The sequence below is a fragment of the Scomber japonicus genome, chromosome 16 (genome assembly GCF_027409825.1).
Source record: "Scomber japonicus isolate fScoJap1 chromosome 16, fScoJap1.pri, whole genome shotgun sequence".
Classification (NCBI taxonomy): domain Eukaryota; kingdom Metazoa; phylum Chordata; class Actinopteri; order Scombriformes; family Scombridae; genus Scomber; species Scomber japonicus.
In genome coordinates, this window is record NC_070593.1 from 6,501,512 (window position 1) to 6,518,471 (window position 16,960).

Here is a 16,960-nt window from a genome sequence, read left to right on the forward strand (position 1 = left end):
CAGAGACATTGCTTGTGGTCGGGGGTCCGCAGGCTCTGCTGGCTCGTCAAGTTCTTCCACACCAAACTCTGATGAACATTTCTATATGGACCTTACTTGAATGAGGACACGGCTGCTTTGAAACAGGAAGGTGAGGCTTCAGTGGAACTAAAAAACTAAAGGGCCAAAACCATGAAAAACCATGAAAAACAGCCACGGACCAAAACTACACAAATCTAGTCAAGGTTACTCATATATTTTTGGCCACACAGCTTAAAATATAGCCTTGAGTTCAACAGCAAGGCCAATTCATATTTTAAAAACTCAAATACTTTGTTTTTATGCAAAACTCGCACTCAAAATGCAAGTCAGTGAGTTGGGTTCCTCTCCACTGCAGATTGACTCTCACAGGAACAAGATCGCCCTCTGCTGGTCTCAGTGGAACTACATACTTAACTCACTTCACAGGTGTTTTTATCCAGCTGATGTGGAGTTTGTGGTTTTTTCCCCCCTCACCAGATGTACACTAACTCTAAAATCCTCCTTTTGTGTGTTTAATCATTTTTAATGTGCTATCCCTCGGTGTCTCTTCTTTTTTTGGAAACACACCATGTCCTTGATTGCAGAGTTTCAAAGAATACGCCTTAGGTAATACTAGAAATTAGTTTTATTTTTCAACACAGAAAAAAAAAAAAAAAGAGGAGAGGATCAAAGAAACTGATGCTGGCATCCAGACAGATAACCCAACCCCCCCCACCCCCCTCCCTCCTCTCGCTAAAATAAAAATCACCACTCTGGTTTGGATTTGGTTGAGTGGATTTCACGAGACCAGGAGGAGGAGGAGGAGGAGCGGGAGAGTCTGGGTTCACATGGAGCTGTGGTCGGCGGTACAACAGATGTTCAGAAGATACGGGAGTGCATTTGTCACTTGTTGTGTGCCTGAGTGTTTCTGTTAATGATGGTACCGTCATTGGTTCCTTTTTTTGTCCTTATAGTCTGCATGAAATATGTCCACGTGGGTCTCCGTTGTGGTTTCATGTTTCTTTCTCGACCTTTTCGTTGTCCTCAAAGTCTCACAAGTCATTACATTTCCTGCTTCGAAAATGACACTGATACTGAACAGGCCTAACTTTAATCTTTCTTTGCTCCATTCCAGCTATATGTTACTACAAGATGATAAATAATATAGTACACTGCATAAACAACCTATAATATAAACTGCACTGGTGTCCTCCTTCTCTTCAGGAACAAAAGGTCCATTACAAGTCGAAAAAGGTTACAATGCACCACTGAGATTAATTTATCCTCCCAGAATTCCCCTCTCTTCGCAGCAGCTAATGAGGACATAATCGACTGCACACACACACACATACACACAAAAGAAAAAACCAGGTCATGCCTATAGTTCCTCAAGGTTGCATGGTGACATTTTAAGTATCGTGCATCAGATAAATGCCACTTTGATGTTGATAAGTAGGTTGTAACTGGCCCCGTCGACAGCTTCTTTAATCTGCCACATTTTCCTTTCCACTCTTCAATTTAACAAACAGGATTTGAACTGAAGCCTCCCACACACAGTAAACAGCCACCAGTGAGTGAGCTGCAAGTGGCTGCGGTAGATATTTACCACTGTATGTGTTTACTCCTCATGCAATCTGAAACAGCAGCTGCCAGTAGTCCCTTCTCCTTCCACCGCCGCTCAAATGTCACCCAATGGTAAACAACAGCTTGTTTGTCTAATGCGACGGCTAGCGCGGTTCTCGTTGGGATCAGGAGTCGGGGCCGGAGTGCGGTGCTATACTGTAGCAGTGACCCCCCACCCCACCCCACCCCTCTCTCTCCCAATATGGTGAAAGCTCACTTGGCCATGTAGGCTGTCACCTCTTTCTCCAAGCTCTGGGCGAAGCGATGGTTGAGGAAGAGGAGCTGGCCGTGAGGAAGCAGGCGGCTGAGCAGTACGTCGATACGGTTACTCTTCAGTAGAACCTGGAGAGAAAAACGTTAGTGTAAGTTTTTAATGTAATAAAATCTATACAACGGCTATCTTGTTTCATTATTGTTTGTCATTTTTTAAATTTCCAGAACATGTGATGCAGTGTTTCCCACAGACACTATGGTAGTTGGACCTCAGTCAGCCCCTCTTGGCGGGTCCGGGGCACATTTTTAAGCCAAATGCATCATTGTGGAGCGAAATTAACTTTTGTGTCGTCCTCCCGGGTCAAAATGACCCCGTCTGTTTTGACTGTTCCTTCTTTCCTCCCTTCCTTCCTTCCGTCTGTCCTTCCTCCCTCCCTCCTTCTCTCCTTCCTTCCTTCCCTCCCTCCCTCCCTCCCTCCCTCCATCCTTCCTTCCTTCCTTCCTTCCTTCCTTCCTTGCTTTCTTCCTTCCTTCCTTCCTTCCTTCCTCCCTCATTCTTTCCTTCCCTCCTACCTTCCTTCCTGCCTCTTTTCCTTTCTCCCTTCTTTCGTTCCCTCCTTCCTTCCTCCTTTCCTCCCTCCCTCCCTTCCTTCTTTCCTTCCTCCCTCCCTTCCTTCCTTGACTCGAGGACAACAGGAGGGTTAAGGTAATATCTATTTTTAAAAAACATAAATTGTAGTCTCAGCAATGCTGTGCTTTAGTAATTAAACTAGTGGTTGTATAGGTATGAATGGTGATGACACACCCACACAGCATGGGAATGAAATGTTTTACCAGTTAATAAATGTTACAAACAAACCATCATTCAGCTCTGAAACAAAGAAAGCAAGAGTGATTATCCAAGTTCAACTAGTTGACTGGGGCAGAGTAGCTCTGGTGCAGGGAGAGATGCTCTGCTGACAGACATGTTCAACTCACTATGAAACTGTGGTGGCACAAATTAGACTATGGTGGGCCGCCAGTCTATATAATTAAAGGGAAACACTGTGTGATGAGTTGCTGCTGTTGAGCATTTGTCAAGCAGTGTTCAGGCTGTGTTTAGTTCTGTTTCGCTGAATTGATTCTCCTCTAATGAGACCCTTTAAAACATGTCTGGATGCTACAAAAGGTTTATTTGAATATCACTAAAGATGCACTAGACAATAAATTATTTGAACGAAAAAAACGCCCATATATCCCAGTTCACCTGATTACTTGTGGAAACACTCTGTACACAGGAAGTGACAAATCAAGACGTTAAAACACTCGGGGTCATAAATACTGTCATATTTGGAGTGATAGCGCTAAACTCTCCAATGTCAAACCTTTTCCTCCTCATCTTATCTCTGCTTCACAAATGTGCCAACAGGAAATCGAACACTCCATCTTGTTATATTCAAGTATAAAACTGGTTAGAAAAGGAAATACAGGTCAGATACAGATAACTTATTTGTTTCCCTCCAAAAAAAAAAAAAAGTAACCACAGTTGAGGTTTCTTAGAACGGGTTGCCAGGAGATGTCAAAATGTCTCACTATTCAGATCATTTGGCTTTTCTCCAGATCGCAATAAAAATGATATAAAAATGTCCTTTATTCAACTTTTTTGCTCTCCCCACACAACTCACAGCTATTATGTCGACACCTCAATTCTAGCAGACGCTTCCAAAATCTGTCAGATATTTTCCAAATCCTACAAAGCTGACTCCAATTTCAAGTTAAGGGAAAGGTAGGTAACTTTTCCAGGTTCCATATTCCCACTACTACTACTACTGGAACATCTTTACATGATTTACAGTTAAACTACTTTTTTATCTAATACTGGCTAATTTATGGAGCTTCTCAGTTCAGCTTTTGTGTGAAACAGCTGTTTAATCTGCTGAGTCTTTCATATTGTTATACCACTTCAAGTTGTAAAGGAGATAATATACATCATGGTAATAGCATTAACACTGTTTTAAACCTCTTGTCGGATTTGTGGAATATATTATTATTATTAGAAATAGAAAAAAGGGCAATTTCACTGTTTTTTCTCCATTCAGAGTCTCTTTGCTAGTCTAGTCCAGGTTTGACAGGTCTATTTAAAGTCTCATCAACACTTCAACTATAATCGGCCCAACTATCATAATTTAAGAACAGCATTTTGGGCTATTTCACATTATGCAAATATGTATCCCCTGCTGCTACTTGGAGCTGCTGTTACATAGAGTTTCCTCATGCAGCTTAAATGGTTTGGTGCCAACTTTATTTTAATACTGTGCCAAGAGTTTATTTTCATTTCTAAAATTGGGTCCCATCATTCCTGACTGCACACACTCTACTGGAGTTTTGGGGTTGTGCTCACCTCGCTCCCCTGCCCCAACAAGTGCAGGTGCTCCAGGCAGTGTCGCGTCAGGTTACGCAGCGTCCCTTCAGCCAGCAGAAGGTTCTCGTGAGGCTCGCAAACCAGAACGAAGCCCAAACTCTGGATGCCCAGCCACAGTGCGCTCATCTCCTCGGAGAAGGGGTCTCCAGCCCTCAGCCTCACCACTCCACTGTCAGCCTCCTGCAGGGCCAGAGCCTCCTCGCCCGGCACCGCCTCCACCAGCAGGTGACCCGACGCCTCCCGGGAGAGAGACACGGCGCTGCGGACCTGCCTGAGCCAGAGAGACGCTACATTCAGACACATTGAGACCTGGAAAGTATTAGATCACTTTATACTTCACCATTACCACCTTAAATTTACTGGGATCAGGGCTGCAACTCATTATTATGTGTGTATATATGACACCCCCTCCCGTGCCCTCCGATCCTCAGAGGGAAATCTCCTTGCCCTACCCCCTCGGACCAAGCACCGAACTTAGGGGGACACAGCCTTCTCCGCTGCCGCCCCCACCCTCTGGAATTCACTCCCCAAACCCATCAGAGACTGTACAGACCCCCATACCTTCAAATCACTCCTAAAACACACCTTTTAAAGTGTCTTTTAACCTGTAAACTGTTCTTTTATCCTCTTTCCATTTATTTATGTCTTTTTAACCTCCGACATTGTTTGTTCTTTTCATTTTATGTCTTTTTAACCTTCTACATTATTTACTCCACTTTGTTCTATATTTTTTGTGTCCTCTGTAAAGCATCTTTGAGCACTTAAAAACGTGTTATAAATAAACTGTGTTATTATTATTATTTATTATTGCTTGATCCAGCTTTTTTTATTTAATTATAAATATAAAACTTTTGAAAAGAAACAAAAACTAGATATTAATAATAAAATAAACATCACATTCTCATTTTATAATCCAGAATCTAAAGTGATGTAAAGTAAAATTTATATTTTGTCTGGTCAACAGTAAAAAAGAAAAAAAAGAAAAAAACTGAATTATTTTATTATAATATTTAAAAAAGGAAAGCCAACAAAGGCTCATTGTTGAGAAGGTATAGCCACTAATAGACTTAAATAACTAATTGCTATTATTCACATTTATCTCGACTGACAAAGTGATTTAGCTCTGGATGAATTCACATCAAATCAGGCGTTGCAGAGAAAACACAATACCTCCTATTCATCTGGATGGGGGCAGTGCATTCACATAGTAGAGCAGGGAACTTAACATTTAAATAGCAGCAACTGGTCAACTCATGAAAGTGAAATGCCAGTTAGTGCACTTTAGATAAAACTGTCCTTGTCAGTTTCCTACTTCAGATCTTATTATATTTTCATGTGCAGCATCTTAACACCAGTAAATCATTACTGCATTCATTTAAAGATATCTTTCTCCATGTTGCAAGATGATATCACAAAAAAAGCATTAAATCAATGTTTTTACTTGACAGACATTTCAAAGTGGATTATTAATGTTATTTTTTTCCACTGTGCAGTTAGTGGGCTTTTTCTTTTAGCAGTGATAATGCATTATAGTCACACTCTAAGCATAGATCGTATATAATGTAACAACCTGTTACTGTTACAGGTAGTCGAGAAACTACAAAAACACTACAAGTGTAGAAGAGCTCCTCCGTTATAGAGAACAAATGAGACACATGCAGAGATGAGTGAAAGCCTCCACTGGCGCTATGATGCATTTAACATAGTGGCCATCAGGAAAGCAGCAGGTCGCTCAACAGAAAGAAGACGGGTTGCTTTGAAGCAGAAAATGGGAAGACGGTGCTCCTGTTACACAAACACAGTCAAAGTTTTTAGAGTTTGTAAAGATGACAGGTAGTGAAAGGGCTGATGGAGGGATAATTGGGAAAAATGGTGTTCATTCTCAGTAAAGGAGACACAAAAGCGGCAGCCTTGTAGCAACAGGAAACTGTGTAGTTAAGTGCAGGAATGAGGAATTTGGATAAGACAAATTTAGAGGGGGGAAAAAAAGACAGATCAATCAAATATGTAAATATATATATATGGGGCTCCAACTAAGCTTTACTTTCATTATGGATTGATCTGCCACATATTTTTGCAGGTTGATCATTTGGTCTATCAAATATCAGGAAATGGTGAGAAAAGGTCCTAACCAACAGTCCAAAACTCAAAGATATCCAATTCACTATGATGCAATATGAGTAAAACAGCAGGTCCTCATATTTGATAAGCTGGAACCAGAGGATGTTTGGGATTTGAGTTTGAAAATTGTTTAGAATGATTAATCAAACAGATTAATAGTTATGTATGCAATATGTTTTAATTTGACTAAAATTTAACTGAAGAAGTTAAAAAATGTGTGAGACTGTGGTTGCTCATCATCCCCACCACCTCATGTGTGTTCCTCTGTTGTTTTGGGATTACATTGAGTTTACATTGAATTTGTCAGTAATAATAAATGTCATGAAATATAGGCTAGCTGAAATATTATTCTTTCCTGACCCTTAGGTTGGGAACTACTGGACTAAAATAGCTACCCATATAAAGTAGTATAAACTAGCTAACTGTATATAAAGTAGTATAAACTAGCTAACTGTATATAAAGTAGAGTATAGCTAACTGTATATAAAGTATGTAAACTAGCTAACTGTATATAAAGTAGTATAAACTAGCTAACTGTATATAAAGTAGTATAAACTAGCTAACTGTATATAAAGTAGTATAAACTATCTAACTGTATATAAAGTAGTATAAACTAGCTAACTGTATATAAAGTAGTGTAAACTAGCTAACTGTATATAAAGTAGTATAAACTAGCTAACTGTATATAAAGTATGTAAACTAGCTAACTGTATATAAAGTAGTATAAACTAGCTAACTGTATATAAAGTAGTATAAACTATCTAACTGTATATAAAGTAGTATAAACTAGCTAACTGTATATAAAGTAGTGTAAACTAGCTAACTGTATATAAAGTAGTATAAACTAGCTAACTGTATATAAAGTAGTATAAACTAGCTAACTGTATATAAAGTAGTGTAAACTAGCTAACTGTATATAAAGTAGTATAAACTAGCTAACTGTATATAAAGTATGTAAACTAGCTAACTGTATATAAAGTAGTATAAACTATCTAACTGTATATAAAGTAGTATAAACTATCTAACTGTATATAAAGTAGTATAAACTAGCTAACTGTATATAAAGTAGAGTAAACTAGCTAACTGTATATAAAGTAGTGTAAACTAGCTAACTGTATATAAAGTAGTATAAACTAGCTAACTGTATATAAAGTATGTAAACTAGCTAACTTTATATAAAGTAGTATAAACTAGCTAACTGTATATAAAGTAGTATAAACTAGCTAACTGTATATAAAGTAGTGTAAACTAGCTAACTGTATATAAAGTAGTATAAACTAGCTAACTGTATATAAAGTAGTAAACTAGCTAACTGTATATAACGTAGTAAACTAGCTAACTGTATATAAAGTAGTGTAAACTAGCTAACTGTATATAAAGTAGTGTAAACTAGCTCCACCTCCAGCAGCTACAACAGTAACATGCTGTACTTTTGCTATAATACTGCATACTACATCACTCATAATACTGCAGTACTTTAACTGTAATAGGCCTACTGCATACTACATCACTCATAATACTGCACTACTTTTAGTGTAATACTGCATACTACATCACTCATAATACTTATATACTCTTACTACAATATTTTAACTAAATTTTACTTTAACTAAAGCAGGATTTTTCATGCAGGTATTTTACTAGTAGCTTTGATACCTTTACAGAAGTAAAGGATGTGATTATCAAACATGACAGCTGCAGAGAAATGTTTCCAATAACCAGACTCCGTGTCGACAGCTTGCATATTTAACATGTTTTATCTTTAATAGCATGTGAAAGATGTTTTTCTGTGAATTCAGAGTCAGTGGAGGGGGGCAGACAGACTCACCTCGCCACCACAGAGAGCTTCTCCTCCTGCAGGAGTCGCCTCTCCTCCGGGCTGAGCTGCTGCTGCTGCTGGCCGGACACAGCGCCTTCATCCGGGCCGAAGACACGGGAGTAAAGCACCCTGCTGTCCCCGGCAGAGAGAGCACTGACCGGGCAGACGGTGTGGATCAGAAAACAGCGAACCATGTTGTTATGTGGAGCCACTTCCTTCTGTGGAGAGCAGTCAGCTGATTACTTACTTCCGGGTCGGTCAGCTGACTGTTGCTTGGTGTTGTTGAAACCACGTGCTGGCACTGGCGGGAAAAAGTTTCAGCTGGAGGAAATTTGAACTCGTCACTGATAAGGGCCCGAGCGCTGACCCGCGCGAAGCCCTATTGTATCTGTCAACCGACATGCATGAGATGGCGAGGGCCCGTTCATCGCTGCTTGCAGCTTTAATTAATTAATTAATTTATTTATTTATTTTAGTTATCGGAGTTTTTAGCATTTAAATGCATATATTAAAAAATAAAAACAACATTAATAATATCACAAAAGTAGTTTTAATGTTGTAAAAACACAATATATGTTAAAGCTATATTGTAGATAATGTAAGTCTATATTTTTTTAAATGTATTAAGTATGATATTAAGGCGGATGGTATTCAAACAAGAAAAAAAGGGTAATAATATTTTGCTTTTAAATGTGAGTGAACATTTTTCCATAACCAATAAGATCTTTAGGTAGGTGAAGATCTGATTATTTGAATTTATTACTAAATCCAGAGTCTATTTTTATGACCTGGCTCAAGTGGCCACAACAAAAGAGAAACACACCATGTCAGCATCAGCCAAATTAAAGAAGTAACTAAATATAGAAAGGGTGGGGTGTGGGTGTCAGTAAGATTAGATAAGATATTCCTTTATTAGTCCCATGATGAAAACTGCAGCAACATAACTTAATCAAACTAAAGCAGATAACTAGAGGGCAGAGAAGGGAACTGCACACAGCTGCAGCAGCTACAAGCAGTCAGAGGGGGGTGAGAGAGAGCTGCCTCAGCTGCAGCCCACAGTGTTCATAACCAGGCCCCACTCTGGGCCCTCAGGTGTTACGAGCACCTGCAGGTAAACCCCAGGGCCAAACTCAGATGACACCAGAGAACATCACATTGTGAATTAATATAGAGATATGTTTCATTTCAAATGTTTAACTGCCGGATACAAGATGCTCATTCTCAGTTTATGTGTACTGGAGGTTTCACATCATATCTGTGTCAGTGGCATACTGGACCATGATTGGTTTCAATCTAGTTGTGATGTCACAAATCATACTGTTATGTGAAAGGCGTAAAATCAGATTTAGCTCAAAGAAACTTTCCTCATTCAGCAGATGAACATGAAAACAGCCTTTTAGTGTCAAACTTCTGCACAGAGAAGCTCAAACATCCATCTGATATACATATGAATGAAACCACATTTTTGAGTGGAAGGGGACTTTAAATGTCATCAGCACCACATGTATCTACCTCCTCCAACATCTACTGAAATGACATGATCCTAATTTATAGTCTTACTGCTCCAGAGACGTTTTGTGTAAGCATTTTGTAACATTGTGATTTTGAGCATGCAAATATCTATCATGGCTTTATGATGGCTGCCCTGATACTATTCTATTTTATTTTATTTTTCTGTGCCATTTCACCAAAATAGATGCAGAAATTTCACAAAATACAGCCTCAAAATCTTTGGAGACTTTGGAACATTTTCATGTTTTATGCATTTATGGATTGGTTTGTCAGACAAGTCATTAGAGATTAGTTTCCATGAATTTTCTACAGCTAAATCAAACTGACCTCAGCTGAACTGGATGGACCTGAAATACCAGCGAGCTAAAGAGAAGCAGTGTTTCTTAGACGGTGCTGTCGGAGAGTAGAAGTGGATGAAAACAGGGAAGAGAAAGACAGAATGAGGCTGCAGAGAGGTCAAGCAGACAAACAGAGGCAGCTGCTAAGCCAACAGCTGCTGCCGGTCACGCTTCTTTACTCTGAGAGGGCCTGTTCACTCTGACTGTGTGAGTGTGTGCAAAGAAACAGCAGTGATGGAAAGAAGAGAGAAAACATTCACCCAGCTCTGTTAACATTCAGTCGACTGTCCTATTAACCTCCTAACCCCCTACTCTGCACAGGCCAACTGAGACTAAAACACACTGTAGCAAGTCCTGAGGATGGGAAAGATGGAGGATTTCATTATATTTATGGCTGAAATGTTTCTTTTCTCGAGGATACTCTGCTTGTTCCAGTGTTAACGCTATAAGAGCTGGATGTGAGCAGTAAATGAGTGCATATGTTTATAGTCATGCAAGCACCGAAGCTTTACAGGTGGACATATTGGTCATTAATCAGTCGGTGCACCACTTAAGTCCAGAATGAAATATCTCAGCAATTATTGGATGGATTGCTATTGGTAGACATTCATGATCTCCACAGGATGAATCCTAACAATGCTAAACTTTTCATCTATTGCCACCAGCAGGTCATTCATGGTTCCCTGATAGTGACTCACCAGCAAGTCAACACTTTTGATCCAAGAGTGAAATGGCTCCACAATTATTGGATGGATTGCTATGAAATTTGGTAGACATTCACGATCTCCAGAGGATGAAACCTAACGATCCTAAACTTTTCATTTATTGCCACCAGCAGGTCAAAGTTTTCAATTATTCAGTTACATCTATCAACATATATGGACATCCATGGTTCCCTGATAGTGACTATTTTTGTGATCCCTCACCTCTGTTTCACCAGCAGGCCTCGACACTTTTGATCCAAGAGTGAAATGACTCCACAACTATTGGCTAGATTGCTATGAAATCTGTACATGCTTATGATCTTTCATCTAGCAGGTCAAAATGTTAATATATCTAATACTTGAATACTATTGCTCTGTCTCAGCTGGATTTTGTGTTAAGTTCTAATTAGCAAATGTTAGCACCCCAAACTGCTAAATCAAGGTGGATGCAACACATCAGCGTGTTAACACTGCCATTGTAAACATGTTAACGTAGCATTTGGCTCAAAGCACTAAGATATAACCATAAAGAGCTGCTAGCGTGGCTCTAGTGTGAAATGCCTTTTCATTCATCTGGCAGATGCTTTTGTTTTAAGATTATTGAAGTTGAATGCTTGTATTTTGACAGTTCTTAGATAGTAAATATTAAACATGGCATTGACATTCAAGATCTTCAGTGTATTAATCCTAATGACTATGTTGATCCTCCACCTTTTTTTATCTAGTCCAACTAGAAGGTTGACATTTTGCATTCAGATTTAAACTGTAATCTCTTTAGTGATCCCTTAATGCCATCATCAACGTTTCAATGTGTCCAAAACGTTTCTCCAGGACTGATGCCAGCTCATGATACTATGTTTAATTTAGGATTAATGTTGTCTGTCTAGTTCAGACTATTTCAATAAGGACAAACAATCAGACAAGCACTGATCAACACTCAATCAACTGGATGAAATCAGGTTTCTGGGACCATTTTTGCATGCAATTGCATTTTCTTGCTGGATCCAAAGATGTGCTATTGTCAGATGTATCCCAAAAGCAGTTTTAAGTTTGTCATTATCATGTCCCTAACATTTTTAAAATCTTTTTTTACCTTTCAGATTCCACTAAATAATATGTGTTTTGTGATCTTTCCCACCTTCTATCAGTGTTTGCTGTGCACACATATTCTCACTAATGAATACAAACACATAGAATGAACATCATTTGAGTGAAGGATACTGTAATCCATTAATAGTTGATTCAAATGAACTTGAGCCTGATTTGATCCACACCCTGCCCAGGAAACCAACCTGTAGTGTGAAGCTTTTCATCTGTAAATGTGTGGGTGAGAAGAATTTCTGCAACACCCAAACTGTATGTAATGATTAGCTCAATAATAAAAGGAGTGAATGAGAGAGATCACTGCAGGTAATAATTAGCCAAAATCAGAGCAGAGAATTCATTATGAAAGTGAAGCGAGTTTTTAATGTCAGTGTGAAACTTATGTGTGAACAATACAGCAGCTGTTTGCACAGCATCTGATTTTCAGTGTGAAGCAGCCGAAGCAGTGCGTGTGAAACAATGTGCAGCCACTCGTGTCTCGAACACCACAAAAAAAAAGTCTGAGCAAGTTTCAGTGTTTTTGAACTATGAGTCACATTTCCCCATGATGAAATAAACCAGCTGAATAAGAACAACAACAGGATGTGGGGTGAGGGGAAGGCCTCATACACGGGCCAATAAATGGGAGGCCCGCTAGTTTAAAATAAAGGAAACTAAAGACTACACATGCAGTGACCAAAATATCATTTTGTTTGCTCTGCATATTCTGCAGGGGGGAAATTTAAAAAAACATCCTCAGCTTATTGTGAAATGATCTCGGACTGCAAAGAGCAGAAACATGGAACTGAAAAACGACATCAGGTGTAAGTTAGATAAGTTTATCATCCTCAACATTAAGAAACCACAACCCCCTGGCACCCACCCATCCTTTGAAACCACAATGTTTTGCTCTGTGTTTCACCGCCCTTGTCGAAGTGTTGAGATCTTGTATTACAGGAGGGTTTGACAGTTTTCTGTGAGAGTCAACGGGTCACAGCAAACACGGGGTTTAAAAGGTGACACCCAGGCTGGAGCTTTGTGTGAGGGCGGCTTTGATCGGGACCAGAGCTGCCTGCAGGATCACAGGGCGGTTTGGGGAGGGGGGGTGGGGGTGCACACAGGACAGGCTGGGGTGAAATAGTGAAGGGAAGGGTGAGGCAGGTTTAACACCAACTGTGCAGTGTTGTTGTTGCACTTTGACAGACAGATTTGTGAAGAACAGGTTTAAAGTAAAGTTGAATGACATGATGAATACTGTGAGAAAGCAGAAATGTATCACAGATTTTGCCTAAATGTTTAATGCATGGTATCCTGGTTGTATGAGGCTTTTTTGGGCTGTGACTATTTTATGGATATACTGTATTTGTATTTACAGGATTTCTTTAAACCAATCTGATAAAGTGCTTTGATTTATTTAATTCACCAGATCAGTAAAACACATCTGGTCAGTTCATCTCAACTGAATTTCTTGAAAAGTTTACTTATCATATATCACAATATACCACAATGAAAGACTGTTCTCTATATCACCCACTCCTAATCTACACGGCATTCTTATATACTGTATATGTGCAATGTTTTCTTTATAAAATCAGGAGGGAAAATAGTTACAACCCAAAATCTGAACGAACAAGAATAAACAATCACAAGTGTTTGCAAATCCTAAAATCAAATTTAGTGAATTTTAAGAGCAAAAAAAAGACCAATCCTCATTTTAAGTGAGACAAAACCATACAGTCAGACCAGTCTGTCTAACTGGTTTAACATCTCACTGGAAAACATGCAAAACTGCAACTCTGACCCTTTTTAAGCAAGTATCTTTAGAGCTTAATAAGATGTTTATTTCAGATGTAATGATGTGAACAGAATACATATAACAGAGCAAGCAGCTGAAATTAAAACACTATTTCAGTACTACATTTCTGGAAACTCAGAGTTTTTTGCTCAATTTCAAGTGTTTCACACTTTCTTTGCTGAATTGTTGAACCCTTCAGCTCCTAATTGGATGAGTCCAGTTGTAAAAACCCAGCTCATTATTCTTTTTGGAGACATGCCAAGAACTCATCTACATTTTAAAACCGAAAAACTGTTAAAAAGCGGAGAAGGAAGCTGGTCTTGAAAGGCTCTTGTAAGTGTTGCATTATGTATGCCTCGTCTAAAAGGTGCGAGGCCCCTCAGACCTCAGAAAAGGTGCCAGCTTGATGTGGGCAGTGCAGACCAATTGACAAGTACATGTAAAGATCACTGAAACAAAAAGTGTCAGGGTTTTTTTTTTCATATCATTTTGCATGTTCTCCATCTCTGCAGCCTTGGCTTTTTACAGTCTTTGAGTTTTTGTTAGCGTCTGTATACTTTTGATCTTTACTCTCCTGGCTGCCAACATGTTTTTCCAGGTTTAAGAAGTATCTTCAGTTTAATCCTGGTTGCTCAAGACATGACACAGACACTTGTTTCTGCTCGAAACAGTTGGCTGTAAATTATGCAAACAAATGCTCGCCCTCCCTTTCCCATACCCACATGGCCGCTGGGAAACTGCCTGATTTCAAACTTTGGTGAAGAGCCAGAGGGGAGGGAGTTGAGCTTCTATAACCTCCTCTCTATCCAAGTGTTCACGTGTTTGCGGCACGCGGCTCAGATTTTTTTTCCCTCTCTGCCTGTCAGAGCATGTCAGGCAAACGGCTGGCTGCCAGGTGCTGCCCCTCAAACTCAGACCCTCCCACTGCAGGGAGAGGAATGTGTGTGTTAGCGTGTGAGCCAGCGAGTGTGTATGCATGGGCACGTGCTGCAGCAGTGAGGCCACTCCCAAAGCAGCGTGAGAGGGAAAATTTGAAAAAACAGGAACCGCTCTGTGTGTGTAGGAAAAAGCAGAGTCTCAGCCATGCAGAGCAGAAGGCCAAACAATACTGAGTCTGTGGTACTCTATTTAGTCTAGACTCTAGACCTACATGTGGTTCTTTATTTACCCTTTTATGTGTGTGATTCTCTTTTGGGGAAGAAAATATTGACTTTAAAAGAGAGCTTCTGTACTAAGTTGAAAGTTGGATATTAAATTACAGAACACACATATAACAAAAGAAACTGTGCTGGGAGTGCAAAGAAAAGCCCAGATAGACTCTAACTGGATCACATACTTAGATAAGGATGGAAAGAAAGACCAAATTCAGACAAAAGCCTTTTTTAACCATTGTGTCGTCCTCCCGGGTCAAATTGACCGCGTCTGTTTTGACTGTTCCTTCTTTCCTTTCCCCCTTTCCTTCCTCCCTTCCTTTCATCCTTCTTTCTTCCTCCCTTCCTTCATCCTCCTTTCCTCCTTCCCTTCCTTGACTCAAGAACAACAGGAGGGTTAAATATGCTCAGAAAGATTTTCAGATTCAAAAAAACTGAACAAAACATGAAAAGTAGTTCTATAAGTTAACGTGTGTTTTATAATATGTAATTAAAAACTGACAATAGTGAAGATTTGATGATTGAAGATGTACTTCTACTTCTGTTTGAGGAGCTGAAGATACAGTGACCATGTGGTTGAGTAAGAATGAATCAGAAAGTTAAGTTTGGAAACAGGAAATGAAGAAATGATCTGGGAGTATTTCTGTCCAGGAGTTGAATCTGAGAACAATGAACAGCACAGATTGTTAGAAGCCGAGTTTCCTGACAAAGACTTTTTGAAGTTAAAAGAAGAGTGCGAGTTACTTTCATATTTCTTGTTTGTGGCTTTTCTTCTGAACTTTTGACTGTTGAAAATTTGTTTTTTTCCCCCAAAATCAGCGACATTGCTGATAAGTCCAACTGCTCTGAGTCTGAGTTTATGTTCTGTCATCATGTAAGTATTTTAACTTATGATTTTAACCACTAATTTAGAAAGAAATAATTTTGGCATACTTTTATTTCATATCACCTTATTAAGCCGGCGATTATTATCTCTACAGTTTGCTGAAAGTGCAAGAGTAGAGGCCTGATAGCAAGTTTACCAAGAATAACTTTGAATAAAACCTGAAACATCAACTGATATAAATGACCTGTTTATGCTTGTGAGTGGTAAAATTGAGACTTCAACCATTTATGAATCATTTAGTGCCATCACTGACTGGTGTAGAACTAATTTCCATTAACTCAGGCAGACAAGGCTAGAGATCACATTATAATATTTTAGCAGAAAGCCTTTCGAAGGTATATTTCTAAAAACATCACATGGTTAGAAATGCATTTAAAAAAGTGCACCATGGAGAGTGAGTCAGCCCATCTCCCATTTAATCAAATTATCCAGGTACTTTCTGCTGCTAATACTGGAGATAAATCAATGCACAGGGCTGACAGATGTTCAAAACTCATCAAGCATTAAAACTAAATCTCTGGTCTCATCGGTCCTACTTTTTGGATCATATTGCATTTTAAAAATCCTGATTTGGCCAATTATTTAGGCTTTAAATTTGTGATTGCTTCTTTTGTTAAAGACAAAAACCCCAACCTATTCATTATTCCTTAAAGGTACTGAAAAAGCACTTTAGGTCCAAGAACCCAACACAATATAAAAAGACAGAAGATATAAAAATCTACAGTCACATTTAAACGCACATCGGATCTTTATTTCTCAGTTCCCCCCACAAGCCTGTAGCAAAATTCAAAAACCACCCCGTTCATTATAAAACAGACATCATTAAGTTGTGTGGGAGGGGGAAGACATTTTATCTCTGCAAAAATGAAGGGATTCAAAAGCAAAACAAAAAGAAACAAGGTATTTTTTTTTTTTTTATCCTTCAAAATGAAAAAAAAAAAATCCTCACTAGCTGACCTGCAGCATTAGAAAAAAATCTCACTGCAAAGTTAACAGGTAGTTTTGTTTGCTTTGGCATCTTCTGATCAAAAAAAACAAAAGTATTGCAACTGATCAGGAAGAAAAGAAAGAAAAGAATAGAAAAAAAAACTCACATCAATCCCACACTTTTTACAAGATGTCTTTAAAAAATATCACATTTACAAATTTTGGGCCGCCTGGATAAAGGCATGCTTTGAACAACTTCAAACGTCTAAACAGGGGTCAACTCAGTTCAAATTATACAAATGCAGTATTAAAAAAAAAAAAAAAAAAAGAAAAAAAGAAGCACCTCACCATTTCAATTCAAGATATTTAAATTAAGTGCTTAAATAA

The 16,960-nt window shown here is 38.9% G+C and overlaps 1 protein-coding gene across 1 annotated transcript; it reads right to left on the bottom strand.

Annotated features, from left to right (window-relative positions):
* Positions 1-823: 823 nt before the first annotated feature.
* On the bottom strand, positions 824-8,371 carry ap5s1 (adaptor related protein complex 5 subunit sigma 1). The gene is made up of 3 exons (XM_053335116.1): positions 8,187-8,371; positions 4,217-4,508; positions 824-1,965 (listed from the first exon to the last, which is right to left on the bottom strand). The coding sequence occupies exons 1-3, from the start codon at positions 8,369-8,371 to the stop codon at positions 1,837-1,839; spliced, it is 606 nt and encodes a 201-aa protein (XP_053191091.1). The 3' UTR covers positions 824-1,836.
* Positions 8,372-16,960: the final 8,589 nt, after the last annotated feature.

Coding starts and splice junctions, on each gene's coding strand:
- ap5s1 (XM_053335116.1), bottom strand. CDS start 8,371: ATGGTTCGCTGTTTTCTGATCCACACCGTCTGCCCGGTCAGTGCTCTC. Junction 4,509..8,186: donor AAGCTCTCTGTGGTGGCGAG/GTGAGTCTGTCT, acceptor TCTCTGGCTCAG/GCAGGTCCGCAGCGCCGTGT. Junction 1,966..4,216: donor TGTTGGGGCAGGGGAGCGAG/GTGAGCACAACC, acceptor TTTTCTCTCCAG/GTTCTACTGAAGAGTAACCG.